Consider the following 15,113-nt stretch of genomic DNA (forward strand, 5'->3'; position numbering starts at 1 on the left):
CCGACCCGGCCTCCCAGCAAGCTACACTGTGGCCCAAAGCCTCCCCTGAAGTAGCTAATTCACTTCTCAGTCCAGGCCTTTACCTTTCATTGCACCTGCTGGAGAGTCACACCCGTCTGCCCAGTGACCGGTGTGTCCCCGTGCCAGAGCTGCCCGCCGCAACTGAGGAAGGATAAACAAACCGCCTTGAACAACTGGCCTGACCCACAGCCATGGAGAGCCCACCACCGCATCCAGCCACTACGAAAAAACCTGTAGAAACCGCCACTAGTGTCTTAAATTATTATCTACTACTAGAAATTAAAGTCAGACTGGAGACTTAAGGGACAAATTAGCCCATGGCCATCCTTCTTACACTTTACGCCCAACAACATGGAACTGGTATGGTGACAGAACAAACAAATCTATCAGATCTGCGTTAGCTCCTTTCCTTGTTTCCTTAGGGTGCGTGTGCGGGGTTGCGGAGCAGGCAGTGTGAATGTCCGACCGCCTGGTTTACAGGAGTTGCTGGAAGGACTGGACGTGAGAAACACCACACCCTACAATTGTAGGAGGATAGTGTTTTTAAATCTCCTGTGCCTTAATCCCTTTCACACAGCAGGTCATGAGTTTTACGCCGGGTCAGTGAGACAGTCCCTTTGCTTTTCCTAGTTCTGAAATAATCCGTGGGCCCCGCAGCAGCACGGCCTGGCAGGTTTTAACTACAGAACAGCGACATGCAGTTGATCCCACAAAGTCCTTTCCTGGGGATTTCCTAGCAGCCCTATGCGCTCGAATCCACTCCCTTGGGAAACTCGCGGGCAGGCAAGGAGCGTGCAGGCTCCGCCCCCTCCATCTCACTTTCCAGAAGCTCCAGACGCCCCGGAGGACCGGGCCGGGCGCGGGCCCGCGTGGACGCGGCGCCGGATTGGCAGCCGTGCTGGAGGGCGTCGCGCGGGGCGGGGTCCGGGCGTATTTCTGTCGCTGGCCCGCGTTCCCTTGCCGTCGCGCCGGGGCCGAGCCGGGAGCGGGGTGGACGTGACCGCCGCGCGCGCTCCCCGCGGCCCGCGCTCGGGGACGTTGGCGACAGCGCGGGACTACAGCTCCCGGCGTCCCCGCGCCGCTTAGCTCCTCCCCGGGGCGGCTCCCGCGCGCCACGGCGGACCCGCTCGGCCGTGTGCCCGCTCGGCGGCCCGGGGTCGGCGGCGCGGAGATGGCGTGGCGGCTGGGCGCGGGCGCCTGGGGGCGCATGGCGCGGGCCGGCGGCGGGGAGCCGGGGGCCTGCTGGCGGCGCGGCGCGGCCGGGCCCATCGGTGCTGGGGGGACCCGCGGGCTCGGGCACGGCCCGGCGGCGGGGGGCGGCCCCCGGCTGGGGCCCGGACTGGCCGCGGCGCTGGCGGGGCTGGCGGGGCTCGCAGCAGCCGCCTTCGGGCACGTGCAGCGGGCGGGGATGGTGGCCTGGAGCTCGGGCCCGCGGGGGAGGCCGGAGGAGGAGGAGGACGACGAGCTGGCCCGTCGCTGCCGCTGCTTCATGGCCCCGCCGGTGACCGACCTGCGCGAGCTGCGGGCCAGGCCCGGCGACATGAAGACCAGGATGGAGCTGCTGATCCTGGAGACCCAGGCCCAGGTGTGCCAGGCGCTGGCGCAGGTGGACGGCGGCGCCCGCTTCTCCGTGGACCGCTGGGAGAGGAAGGAAGGTGAGGCGCTCGGCCGCCGGCGGGCTGCAGGTGGCGGGCAGAAGACGACCCCGAAGGCTTGGGGTGGGAGCAGGGACCTAGCGAGCGGCTGCTAGCTTCGAAGGACACCGTTCAAAAGGTTAACGTAGAAAGGGTCGTCCGCCCTCTGCTTGCTGGTGTGGACCCCGATCTGCTGTCTCTCTGGTACAGAATATTTAAAGTCTTTGCAATTTTATGGTAGCATTTTTGTAGAAGTCTTAGGATTATTTTTATACAACATGCTGGAATGGCCAAAGTTGTCATTCAGCGTAGATTTTTCCCCGTATTTCATGCGCTTCTTGAGTGCGTTTACCCTTTCTCCTTCCTTGGAGGTGGAAAGATGACTTGGCTCCTCTTTGCTAAGTGTCAGCCAGACTCCTCCAGCTGAGGGTGTCCTTGTGTCTTTTTCCCGAGCGGCACCAGGAATACTTGATTGGCTTGTCAGTAGTTCCACGAAATACAACCATCAGACTTCCTGCTAGGAGACTTTCCTTCCAATGGCAAAATACTTCAGTGTTAAAACAGGTCTTACAGAGTCCTATATTCAGGACCGTGTGTACACAGTGAAGCCCAGCTCTGGGTCATGCGCTTGAGGATTGGACTTTTGCTTCCCGGGATGCTGCAGCGACTTCTCCTCAGCCGGCTTGGGCTGTGTGACACTGCCACCTCTATAGTCGATGACGGGAAAGCTGGTTTCATAGTGTCTTTCATCTTGGAGTGTTTTCAGGTGAAGGACGTTGAACCAGGACACAACCTCAAGTACCAGCCTAGCTGTTTGTCCTTCAGAAGCTCCCTAACTTTTTGTGCCTCTGTTTCCTCAGCTATGAAATGAGATTAGAAATGATAGATGAGGGTATTGTAAGGATTAAGTGGAATGGATATGTGGGAAGTGCTTTAAAATATTGTCCGGTGCGTAGAAAGCACTGAGAAAAATTGTTTGTCCCCTTGCCAGCTGTGTGTGCTTGGAGAAGGGGTTTTGGGGTTCTGGGCCTCGGTTTCTCATCTGAAGTAGAGAGGGGGGATATACTGGATCATCTTGTGTCCTGTCCACTGCTAAAAGTTCTTAGAAATGCCACAAGCTAAACATGAACCTTCATGAAACAGTCACCCTTGGGGTAACTCTAGTATCTTAAAAATAAATACATACATAAACAGCCACTGATAGTCACTGCACAGTGGGGCTCATGTACCTGAATGTTAGTGTGTCTTACAGCCACTGATACTCACTGCACAGTGGGGCTCGTGTACCTGAATGTTAGTGTGTCTTACTCAGGTGAAGGGTCTGAACCCTGAATCGTTCAAATTCCTTCTGTTTTCTACTTGCCTGTAAACAAAATTAAAAGGCAAACAGCACACTGAGACGAAAACAATTGAAACAATACGGAGCTCTTAAATTTGGTAATAATAGAACACCCTTCAAATATACCCATTCCTGTTTTTAACTGTAGCTTTCTCTCGTGTGTTATAACCGGTGGAAGCCGTTCTGAACGGCGGTATTTGAAGGGAAGATATTCCAGTGGGTGATTTTAGGTCACCGCAGAAGAATGGAGAAGTACTGAGTGTGGCGATGTGGAGAGATAGCATATTTGACCAGTACTGGAAGCTGATGTCATAAAACTAAGCTAGTTATCTAATTTTATTGTACTTAAAAATTATAAATATGCTGATATTAGAGAAGATTTGGAAAATAGAGGAGGAAGTAAGTCCTAATTCCCCCACGTTCCTGCAAGGGTGGTTTTCAGTTTTGCAGGTCCCCTTACATTCTCTCCTCATTTTATGTTTCCCTAAACAGGGGGTGGTGGCATCAGCTGTGTGCTTCAAGATGGGCATGTTTTTGAAAAGGCTGGAGTGAGCATTTCTGTCGTTCATGGAAACCTTTCTGAGGAAGCAGCGAAACAAATGAGAAGCAGAGGAAAAAATCTGAAGACTAAAGACGGTAAATCAGACAATCTCAGCAGCCTTAAATAGTCCCGGCAAAGCTTTTTCCCATGAGTTTTATTTATAAGATAAATGTTGCTTCTGTAAAAAGCCATTTGAGTCCATGTGCCAGATAAGTGTGTTCACAATTACTTTTTAAAAATTTTATTTTAAGAGACCAATTAAAAAGCAGCTTTTGAAAATTGATCCAGAAACCGTATTGGAATTCCTTTGTATCACACCAGGTGATTGAGTGCAGCTTGCTGTGTGTTTTCCTTTCCAGGGAAATTGCCGTTTTCCGCTATGGGTGTGAGCTCCGTTATCCACCCCAAGAATCCTCATGCTCCTACCATCCACTTCAACTACAGATACTTTGAAGTAGAAGACGCCGATGGTAAGGGTGTCTGGAGCTGTGCAAAGTATTGTGCAAAATTGTATTTTAAAACAGGTTACAGGGCATAACGTCTAAAAGGTGATAAAATAGAAACAGTCTTAATGAGGTTTTTCAGGAGGCATATGAAGGCTTTTTCCTTGCCAGGTGCAGTCGATTATGCACTAGGCATGGAAAGTGAAAATGGTATTGGCTGACCTCCCATATTTCCTCCAACAAAGAAGGAATGATTTAATGAACTCAGACTTGGAGTGCATACCGGCTTCTTTGCAAATATAAATTCATTACATCCAAAGGAAAACCTCGTGTGCAGGGTTGACATTGAGAACTTGCTTTTGGAAATGATCTTCCACAAGCATAGCTTTGCTGGTCGCTGTTGCATTATCAGTGGGTTCAAATGGGGTGCAGGTGATGGTGCCTGGTTGTGCACTTGTGGTTCTGGCCTGCGTCTCCGTTAGCTGGCCAGCTGTCAGCACCTGTCAGAGCGCCTGTGCAGCGCCACGCTAGCCTCTGCGGGTGTCTCTGCAGGTGATGGTGTTTAAAGTCAATGTATTTTACTTTTCGTTTTGAAGCCATTTAGTTTGGTTCAAGCTTTTAATGTTTAGAAGTTGGTACCTGGTGCTGACCTAACTAAGCACATGAAAGAGTTACTCCAAATGGAAAGTTGTCTCCCTCGGCTAGCGTGTTCACCCTTTCTGGGGCAAGGGGAGGGGGTGGCAGTGGTTCTAATACAGGGAGGATCACACTCCCCTGGGGAGTTTTTATAAACTGGAGATGCCTGGGCCAGAGGTGTGCTTGTGGTTTTTTTTGAATTGTGACCTAACAGAGGTGTTTTAAGCTCTTCATGTGGTTCTTACATGCCACCAGCGTTGAGCCCTGCTGCCTGGTCCACCTGCGTGGTGTCTGTCATTCCCTGCCCTGCACATCGTTTCCCTGCCTGGTTCCATCGCGCACCTGTTACTCTCCTACTTCCTGTCTGTCTGCTTTTCCCTCCTCCTTCCTGCCTAGGCCTTCCTGGTCTTCAGAGCCGAATTCAGTTGAATGGTTTTTTTGGTCACCCGTTTCAGGCCTCACGAACTGAGGGGATAAGTTGAGTTTGCTAACACAGTGAGTAGTGCGCTGCATCTCACCGTCCAGACTCCGCCTCAGGACCTGTGTCTTGACTCGGCAGGTAACAAGCAGTGGTGGTTCGGTGGTGGCTGCGACCTTACCCCAACGTACTTGAACCAGGAGGATGCTGTCCACTTCCACAGAACTCTGAAGGAGGCTTGTGACCGGCACGGTCCAGATCTCTACCCCAAATTTAAAAAATGGTAGGTGAAGGCGTTGACCCTGTCGTGACCCCTCAGGTATGTTCCCTTCCTCGCTAGATCCCGAAGGCAGCTACTGTGTCACGAAATGCCTTTTTCAGTTTCTGAAGGCAGCTCTGTTTTCCTTGCCCACCAGAAGTGGGATGCCAGTTTTAAGTGGTTTTAATAAGTTATTTTCTTAGGAATAGTTGGATGTCTGTAATAAAAATTGGGTAGCATCTTCTTTTTTGATCTCAAATGATGTGGACTGTAAACTTCGGGTGATCCATGCTTGAGAGTCAGAGGCTTTTTAATCCTGGGTGGGGTAGTACATTCTCCCCCCAGAGGGGACTGTCGGTGCTGTGGGACGGTCAGGATGGAGCACGAGTTGGGGATCTGTTAGGGAGAGATGCAAATGCACCAGAGATTTTGAGCAAGGAGAAGAGTGGAGTTGGAAACTTTGTTAAAGAAGCTAGTGGTAAAGAAAAGGAAAACAGTTGTGAGGAGACCAGGAGATTTGGTAGATGGGAAATGGAGTCTGGGCATAAATTGTTTGGAATAAGAGTAAAATAACACCAAGAGGTAATTGACATTCTTGAAAAAGGAAGAATAGAAAGGATTTGGGGGTTTTTTTGCTTTTAGAGTTAATAATTGTGGAATCTTGATGTTATCTGTGTAAAAGCATGGAGTTCAGCTTTAAAATCCTCAGAAAAGATAAGACATCTGAATATTCTCCTTGTGATTTGAGGTTACCACTGAGAACTGCACAGCGATGGCGGCAGGGATGTGAGAGGGAGGGTTTCTCTCTCTCACAAACCAGCGTCCTTCCGGGAGGAGGGCTGGGGCGGAGATAGTCCCCTTGTTTGGTTCCCTTTTATCGCTGTTACTGTGATGACTCTATCTGAGTAATATTGATAAAATACCTAGGATGCACGCTAATTAAGAAGTTTTTAGTATAAGTATTCAGTAAATCTCTTAATGTCATGAAGAGATTTTGAAATAATATGATTAGGTTTGACTTTACAGCCTTGCTCAGGATATCCTTGATGTTCATAAAATGTGCTCTAAAAGGAAAGCCAGCAAGTCACGGTCGGGGTGAATTATACCAACACGTCAGTCCTAGGGATTTGCATTTGCCGTCTTTTTTTTTTGACTTTGAGCTATTAAAGCTATTTTTAAGGTAACCTTTTAAAAAATAGCTTTTAGTTTTTGTACAGTTTTTTCTATTTAGGGACCCTTGTTTGATGGAGCTCATGAAAAGAACTATTTCCACCATGTAAACTATTCCACAAGTTTTAGCATTTAGAAAATGCTTTCTTAGGAAACAGCTCTAGGAGACACAGAGGGCAGAGGCTCGAGAACAGATTGATAGTCCATGTGCTGGCGCGGGGTAACCTTTCATGCAAGAAGTGTAACAGTCTGAAGACCCCTCTTCTCTGAATGGTTCCTTCCACCAGCCCTTCCCTCAGTCCCGCATGCTGTAGAATCATCAAGAGACCTGACAGAGTATTTACTGTACCTAGCTTTGGAGAGTAAAGAGCAGCCTCGGGAGCCCAGGGATTGGCGTCCAGTCGGGCACCTGGTTGGTGTCCTTGTGGAGGCTTCCTGTCCTGCCTCTTGGGGCAGCAGCATCACTTGTTTCAGGAAATGCACCATCAATGCTGGACTCTCTGTTTCTCTTTTCATTAGGTTCTTAGAGTTCCATCCTCACACAGACACGTGTTAAATTGCCCAGTTGCATCTCCTGCCTTGGCAATAACTGCAGGAGATCTGTCTAAAGCCCTGGGTTTCGTTCCCATAGTTGGACCAAGAGAAAGGGCGCTGTGCTGGCGTTGCTCAGGGCCAGTGCTCTGAGCCGGGACACCCACGTCGATTTCCGTGCCTCTGATCCCTGATGCAGCCCTGCTGTGTGTTCCAGGTGTGACGAGTACTTCTTTATAGCCCACCGTGGGGAGCGGAGGGGCATCGGGGGCATCTTTTTTGATGACCTTGACTCTCCATCCAAGGACGAGGTGTTTCGCTTCGTGGAGAGCTGCGCGCAGGCGGTGGTCCCTTCTTACATCCCCCTCGTGAAGAAGCACCGCAGTGACTCGTTCACGCCCCAGGAGAAGCTGTGGCAACAGCTCCGGAGAGGACGGTGAGTGGGGGCCGGGGAGTGGCTGTCTCGGTGCAGCCGAGCGCCGAGTGACGGCGGCTGTGTCACCCTGATTGCTTTCCCTGACTAGAGGAGTATCAGATGAATAAAGCATTGTGTGAAACAGTCTATAAAAAAGAGCAACGTTTATTTGTCTATACGTTAGAGACGCTCAGTAGACATGGAGTGAGTACTTGCTGGATTTGACTCAGCTGAATTTGTTTAGTTTTGTTTATTGTTTCTATTTAGTTTTTCTTCTAGCAATATCCTCCAGTCCTACACCAAGATATGGGCGTCATTTAATGTTTTTTGCTGCTCTGTAAATGGGCGATCACACCTTTTTCATTCATCTTCAAGGTTTTTGGAAGTCGTTATGATGGAAATAATCATTTCAGAAGTTATTTACAGTTAATGATAATGGTTACTAGTTAGGTAGTCCTTACTCTGTGCCAGCCAGTAAGTTAGGCAGTTTGCATCTGATTTTCTCCATCCACTTGTGAGATTAGTGTAATTATCGTCATTTTCCAGGTGATAAAACTTAGCAAGGTAGATCCCTTGCCCAAGGTTCCGCAGCTGGTCAGTAAGATTCCAGATGAGGCACCAGGTCATCACAGCTTCAAAACGTGCAGCCCTTCCTGCGCGTGAGGGACGTTAAGTAGTTGAAGCGTTTGTGGTGGTGGCCGTGGTGCGCTCCTCAGCCGCCCTGCTCTGGGCGTTGAGCAGGTGAGCTCAGCAGGCCAGCAGAGCGGGTCATCCTCAGCCGGGCGCCCCTGTGGCTCAGCTCCAGGTTGCCCTTCGGTGGCAGCTCTCCACGGTTTCTCATTGCCGCCTGAATGCATGTAAACCAGTCGGTGGCTGTGAAGTGGATTTTCTCGTTTATGTTAGTTCTGTCTCGGGCTCCTGAAGCTTTGGGGACTTCAGGACGTAAGGCTGGTGCCCCGGGAAGGGTCAGCTTAGTAACGTTGCAAGTCTAAAGATAACCGTTTGTGTTTATCGTTTCTTGTGACTGCCTGTGCTGTCTGGTCCCCGTGTATAAACTTGGGAAAATGAGCGTTGTTAAGTTTTCTTGTTAGAAGCATCTTCAACAGCGCATCTGTTTGGGGATGTGTTTTTTTTGTTCCCATGGTTTCTCAGATGCATCTTTGCCGCTCCCTCCTCTCGCCTGACCTTTGTGCCCCTGTGGCTGGGGCTTTGCTGGCCGTGAAGGTGGGTGGCACGTGGACCCTCGGAAGGGGCTCGTGCTACAGGGGGCACGCAGTGCCTGGGGCAAGTTTAAGACACTAGGGAGAGGGTGGGGCTCTCGTGTGCAAAGCTGGCAGGGTTTGTGAATGCTGACGAGGTGAAGCTTTTAAAACGTAGACATAGAAATGTTTTTGTTTTCCGAATGTTTTTCCTTGTGAATGACAAGACGTTGTGACGGTGCCATATATCCCTGCGCCTTGGGCGGTTCGTTGTCCGGCCGAGGGGTGGGGTGGGCCGTGGCGCTGTCTGTTCTCGCCGAGAGCCCCTGCCCCCTTATCTCTGGGCTGCAGCTGGCAGTGCACCCTCGGGCCATCGGCACTGTCCCATGCCGCCCTTGTCTGGGCCCTCACAGGTCCCCCTCCCACCGCCTCCGCCCAGGTGGGAGTTTGCCTGTGTCCGCCGCTGCCCTTTGACCTTACTGTGTCTTGTTTGGCAGCCTCGTCCTGTCTCTGAGCCTGGTCACCACTAGTCCCCCCCAGACCTTGAACTCCAGTCTTACCGTCTTCTTTTTCTGGGAGAACAGAGACAAAAGATCTTTAACTTCTTGTGGTTTTGTTGTATTTGGGGAAAGGGAGATAGGATAACATTTAGGCATGAGTTGAATAGAAGGGAAGGTGAGGGGTCATAGTTCACAGGTTCCTCAGAGGGTAGATGTGTGGAAGGACCAGAGAGCAGCTCGAAGCGAAACCTGGTGGGAGTGGGAGAGGCCGCTGCAGGGACAGCGTCGTCGGCTCCCGGGAGGAGGGCAGCTCGGGGAGCTCCTCCCCAGGGTGTCTGGGAAAGACGTCGGCACAGCTAGGGAAGCACCGCGTCCCTCATGTGTCGTGTTTGGGAAAGGAAATAGGGTGAAGACGGGGCTGAGGGACTGGAGCCCTTTTCCAGGGTCTTAGAAAGAAGTTGAGAAGATTCACGTAAATTGTCTTTTGAAATGGGCGTGAGAAGCTATTAAATAGTTGTCGGTGCACAAAACTCAATCACGATAAATAAATGGTGGCGATTAGAAAGGGGTCCATGGCATAGTTTCCTTCAGTGTTCTCAGGGCCTTCGGCAGGTTCCATGCAGAAGGTGCTGTCTGAGCCTTGGCGGCTCTGGGATTCCAGAGAACTCGTCCTCTGGGGTGACGGGGACAGTGATGGGGACAGTGACTGGGACAGGGACGGGTACAGTGATGGGGACAGGGATGGGGACAGGGATGGGGACAGTGACGGGGAAAGGTGAGAATGAGGGAAGTTCAGCCCGAGACAAGTGTCCGAATGAGCTGAGAAATGCTCTGCAAGGGGCAATGTTTACTGAAAATTTCAGATTTATGGATCATTCTCGATTCTTTTGGGTAGTAGAAACTGTTTTTTTGGGGCGGGCTCCATGGCCGAGTGGTTAAGTTCGTGCACTCCGCTGCGGCGGCCCAGGGTTCGGATCCTGGGCGCGGACATGTCATTGCTCGTCAGGCCATGTTGAGGCGGCATCCCACATCCCACAACTAGAAGGACCTGCAACTAAGATATACAACTGTGTACAGAGGGGGTTTGGGGAGATAAAGCAGGAAAAAAAAAAAAAAAGATTGGCAACAGTTGTTAGCCCAGGTGCCAATCCTTAAAAAAAAAAAAAGAAACTTTTTTTGGAAGTGGGGAGAAGAAGCCCTTTTATGAAGGAGCCCGTGATGATAGGGGCAGTCGGAGGCTTTTCAGCTGGGCAGTTTAGATCTGAGTCTGGCAGTTCGTGGAGAAGGGTTCTAGTGAACCAAGTGTGGACGCTAAGAACGTTTCCTAAGAAGGTGACACTGAGCACTGAGGGTCCCCCCCCCGCACCCCGGCCTGAGTGCGCTGCGTGAACCTGCGGGAAGACGGGCTGACGGGACTGCTGGTTGATGCTGCGGACGACTCGGGGGAAGCGGAGGGTCTAGAATGTACTAGTAATAGCTGCTCGTGGTACCTGGCCTCCAGTTACAGGAGTTCCACACTGTCTCGGTTCCTGGGAGGCCGAGGCCGTGGTGGAAGTCTCTGGCTCTGAGGCGTCTCGGCGGGTGGGGGGCCGGAGGGGCCGTGCGTTCCTAACGGAGGGCGCCATTCCTTTCCCTTAATCGTTGCTGTGCCTCAGAGTTCTCAGCTTTGTGTCCGTTCTGTTTGTTTATTGGAAAACATAACCTCCTTGTTCTGTGACTGCTCTGTGTTGGGGCCGACTCCGTGTCCTACTGTTTGTTGGATAATACTCTCTTATTTGTGCCCGTCCAGATGGAGAATACTCAACGGACCGTAGGCTGGTGTTTCTTGTGCCACTTCCCGCTGATTGGGGGGTGGGCGCAGGAAGAACCCCACTTTAAGTATTTGTTGTGGGCGAATCGTAAGCATTTTAATCAGCTAGCCCTTAATGTTGTTTGGTGTCTTCGTGTCAGGTATGTAGAATTTAACCTGCTGTATGATCGGGGCACGAAGTTTGGCCTCTTCACTCCGGGATCCAGGATCGAGAGCATCTTGATGTCTTTACCTCTGACTGCCCGGTAAGAAGAACTCATCGTCATAATTTCCTCCCACCCCAGCTTCCCAGCCCCAACAAAACATGAACGTTAACACCACGTGGTCTTACCTGAGGACTGCATTAGTTTTGACTTTGCTGATTTTATAAGAAAATCACTGTCAAATAGTTAAGGAAAATCCAACCAGGTTTTTAAGGGGAGGGAGGATGAACGGTCGAGCTTCGTATGCGAGAGCGGGAAGGAGAGAGGTGTGGACGAGGGTGGGCGGTGGCGTCTGGGGCCGGGTCGACCTTCCCTCCTTTGTCGTTGCCTAGGAAGAGCTGTGGGCAAAGCAGGTTGATTGAACATAGCAGCTTTTTAAACTTAATTTTATTACAAACTATTGCCCTTCTGAGGAAGAGTCTTACCTTCCAGTCCGAAGCATTAAGCTTGTGGAAAGCACGAGGGATTGTTTCCAGGGCTGGCCTTCTCTCCGTGCCTCTGTGCTGCTGCAGTGGGCTGCCCCACGAGATCCACCTGGGGAATTTTAAGACAGGTTGATTTTTGCTGGTGCCATTAGGTTAATGACAATCCGCAGTTGACTTTTTGACCATGAGAAAGTGAGGATGATGTCTGTCCAGACTGAAATAGAAAAGATCAGAGAAAAAGAAAAATTGCCATTGCTTGTTTTACAAGAGCTGGAATCTTCTTTCCTCCGCGAGTGTAAATGTCCATATAAGAGTGCACTGCTGAATGGCTTCCTGGTCTGCTGTTGTCCAGATCTGGCCGTGGGAGGTCAGTACCCTCCATGTTGTCACTGCCTTCAGAGCGGCAAATGTCCCCATTAGGTGTTCCTGCCACCCGAGAGGTGAGATGTGAAGAAAAAATCGAGATGAGTTCTGAGGCCTCTGATAGTCTGCTGGCCCCTAATTATGATGCCTGTTCCAAGCCGCAGATATGGGCGGATTATAAACCACCCCCTCATTCAGCTGAATGGCGTTAACACAGCAGGTCACTTTTAGCTGCTGTGCAGTCTACTCGAGGGGTCTGCAAACTTAAGGCTGCAGGACAAAGCCAGTTCCATTTGTGGCGTGTTTTTGAATAGCCCTTGAGCTAAGAATAGCTTTTACATTTTTAAAGGATTATTAAAAACAGGAAAAGAACATGCAAGAGACTGTACGTGGCCCCACAAAGCCAAAAGCATTTATGATGTGGCCCTTTATAGGAAAAGTCCACCACCCCCGGTCTGAACTAGTGCTTGCCAGACTTCATGTATCAGCTTAGCAGTTTTGACCATATTTGTATATTATCTGAGGTATTGTTTACTTAAATTGTGTAGTCTTATTTTCTCTGAGAGAGAATTTATTTATAAAGGCAAACCAGTATTATTGCCGTAAATAGAAAGTAACACATTGAAATAAATGCATAAGAAGTAAGCTAAAAAAGTTTGCCCATGGATCATCTAAGGTTCTACACCTTGTGAAATCCTGGCTTATAGTAAAAGTGTATTTTGGCTCTAGGGTATTAATGCTGGCCAAAGTGTGCCTGGGAATTATTAAGAAACTTTATCTCTTTAGCAGCAAATATTTTCTAAAAGCCTGGTGGGTACAAGGCATATTAGGCACCATGGAGACTAGCAGGTAGAAGACATTTTTCACTCTTTTAGAATCTTGTTTCTCATTTATTTTAAGTAAAGAGGTGTGTGTGTCATTTATTATTATTACATTTTTCCCTCCTGTTTTGGACCTACACAGATGGGAGTATATGCATTCACCCTCGGAGAACTCCAAAGAAGCTGAAATTCTGGAAGTTCTGCGCCATCCGAGGGACTGGGTGCATTGACACAGACAGAGCGGCCTTCCTGGGGTCTGGAGGACGCGCAGCGTGGGCCCTGTTCCACCGCCAGCGCTGTTGCCACTGTGTGGCGGTCGGTTACCTGGCCCCAGAGCTCCAGGCTTCGGCTCTCTGGGCTCTGCCTCCTGGGCAGGGGGTAAAATGAGTTTTAAGCACCACAGGTTTCCACTGGATGCTGTTGGTAACACGTGGTGAGATGGCAGCTTGTCAGAGTCAGTTAGTTGATAAAAAACTCATTTATACTTCTAGAATCGTTTTATATGACCAGCTTACAAAGTATGACTGAGTTTCCAAGTATTGAGTTAAGAGAATCTAAGTATAATTTGTATCAGGAAACTTCTCATGTTATTTTCGTTTCATATTTTGAAATTTTAGTTTCTGCCACAGAAATCTCTGTCATGGGATAAATGTTGTTTCCATTAATTCAATGAGGTTGAGACTTGCTAGTAATTTTAGAAAGCAACTTGAAATGAGGGTACAAGTTCTACTTCGTCGTTGCTGAAGTTTCTTTGATCGTCATGTTTCTATTGATCTTTCTCTACAGATCATAATATTGTAAAATAGTCATTTTTATGATGATAGATATTTAGGAACACTTGAAATTTCCTTAATCTCTCCTGGGGTGCTTGTGGTTGCTAACGCTAAAGGGGCATTGCTGTTACTTAAACGAGGGACGCCGAAGTGGCCATTTGGATTTCTGCAGAGCCATGATTTGTTAATGTTGGGATTTTCTGCACTTTTCAAGGTGAAAGTTAAATCCTTGTATTCTGATATTTAAATTTTTCTTTCCCAGACATATTTCTATGGAAGTTTAGACTAAGAACAATCATGGGGATGTGTAGTGAATTTGGGAAATGTTTCTCATTTAAGAAATGAGGAAATGAGACTCAACATTTTCCTTTAATTAAAGCAGGCACAACTTGGGTGAGAAGCATGCAGGCATTTTATAAATCTATTTCTTTGTAAGAGGAACTCATTGAAATTGTCCTTTTTTTAAATTAGAGATTTGAAACTCTTTGCTTTTAAGAAAATCACAAGAGAATTCTTAATGTGACTTCCTTATTCATATAATAATATGAATGTATTTTATTTTATTCATAATATATTGAGTTTGTAAGGGATAGTATCTTCCTACATATTATTAAGCATTGTCTTGGAATATGTTGAATGTGTGTGATTGTGTGTGATTCTTTAGGGCTGGAAAATGTACAAATTCTTCAACTGTCTTACAACAGATCTGCTAATAAATTTTATTATGAAATATGACTAAGAAATGTTTGTGTTTTTTTTTCCTCAGGATAGTTGATGTAGGGGAGGCACAAATATTTCTTGATACTACATCATATTTCTTCATTCCTAGATATTTTACCCAAGAAAAATGAAAATATAAGTTTTGCACTGGAATTTTCATAGCAGCTTTATTCACAATAGCCCAAAGTTAGAAATCACACAAATGCTCATCAGCAGGTGAATGGATAAATTATGATCTAGCCATGTGTTAAAACACTGTTCAGCAATGAGAAGGAACGGCTATTGATAAATGTAACAACAGGGGTGAATACCAAAAGCTTTATGCCCAGTGGAAGAAGCCAGACACGCAAGAGCATCCCCTGTATGACTACGTTATAGGAAAACCTAGGAGTCAAAACTGAGACGGAAAGCCGATTGTTGTTTGCTGGGGATGGGAATAGATTATGAAAGGGAACAGAAGAATGTTTTGAGGTGATGGAAATGGTCTCTGTATTGACCGTGGCAATGGTTACCAGACTGTATACATTTATCAAAGCTCATTGAACTTGACACTTAAAGTCATGAAATTTTATTGTGTATGTGATATTTCAATAAAGCTGATTAAATGAAAAAAAGTCCATAACAGAGGCATGTAGGAACAAATGTTCAAATAAACCACAGTTTGCCTTTTCCAATAAAAAGTCCCTTATGTAATCTGCCAGCCTGTTTAGTTGTGTTAAGTCTGTTGGGGTCTGGGCATTGGGCTGAGATGAAATTTCAGTTTTTCTGTGCCTATCAGTTTTTCATATTCTTCAATGCCCATGTATTTCTCTTACAGATGAGATTATGTCTGGGGAAAAAATTAACAGAATTGCATGACTATTGGAAAATAGATCATTCTGTTGTTATTCAA

General features: G+C 48.2%; 1 protein-coding gene across 1 annotated transcript; it reads left to right on the plus strand.

Annotated features, from left to right (window-relative positions):
• Positions 1 to 1,041: 1,041 nt before the first annotated feature.
• CPOX (coproporphyrinogen oxidase) lies at positions 1,042 to 14,236 on the plus strand. Its single transcript, XM_023623955.2, has 7 exons — positions 1,042 to 1,676; positions 3,487 to 3,630; positions 3,895 to 4,005; positions 5,174 to 5,315; positions 7,210 to 7,428; positions 11,057 to 11,161; positions 12,871 to 14,236. Exons 1-7 carry the CDS (start codon positions 1,193 to 1,195, stop codon positions 12,956 to 12,958), a joined length of 1,293 nt encoding a protein of 430 aa, XP_023479723.1. The 5' UTR covers positions 1,042 to 1,192; the 3' UTR covers positions 12,959 to 14,236.
• Positions 14,237 to 15,113: the final 877 nt, after the last annotated feature.

This window comes from Equus caballus, chromosome 19 (genome assembly GCF_041296265.1).
Source record: "Equus caballus isolate H_3958 breed thoroughbred chromosome 19, TB-T2T, whole genome shotgun sequence".
Classification (NCBI taxonomy): domain Eukaryota; kingdom Metazoa; phylum Chordata; class Mammalia; order Perissodactyla; family Equidae; genus Equus; species Equus caballus.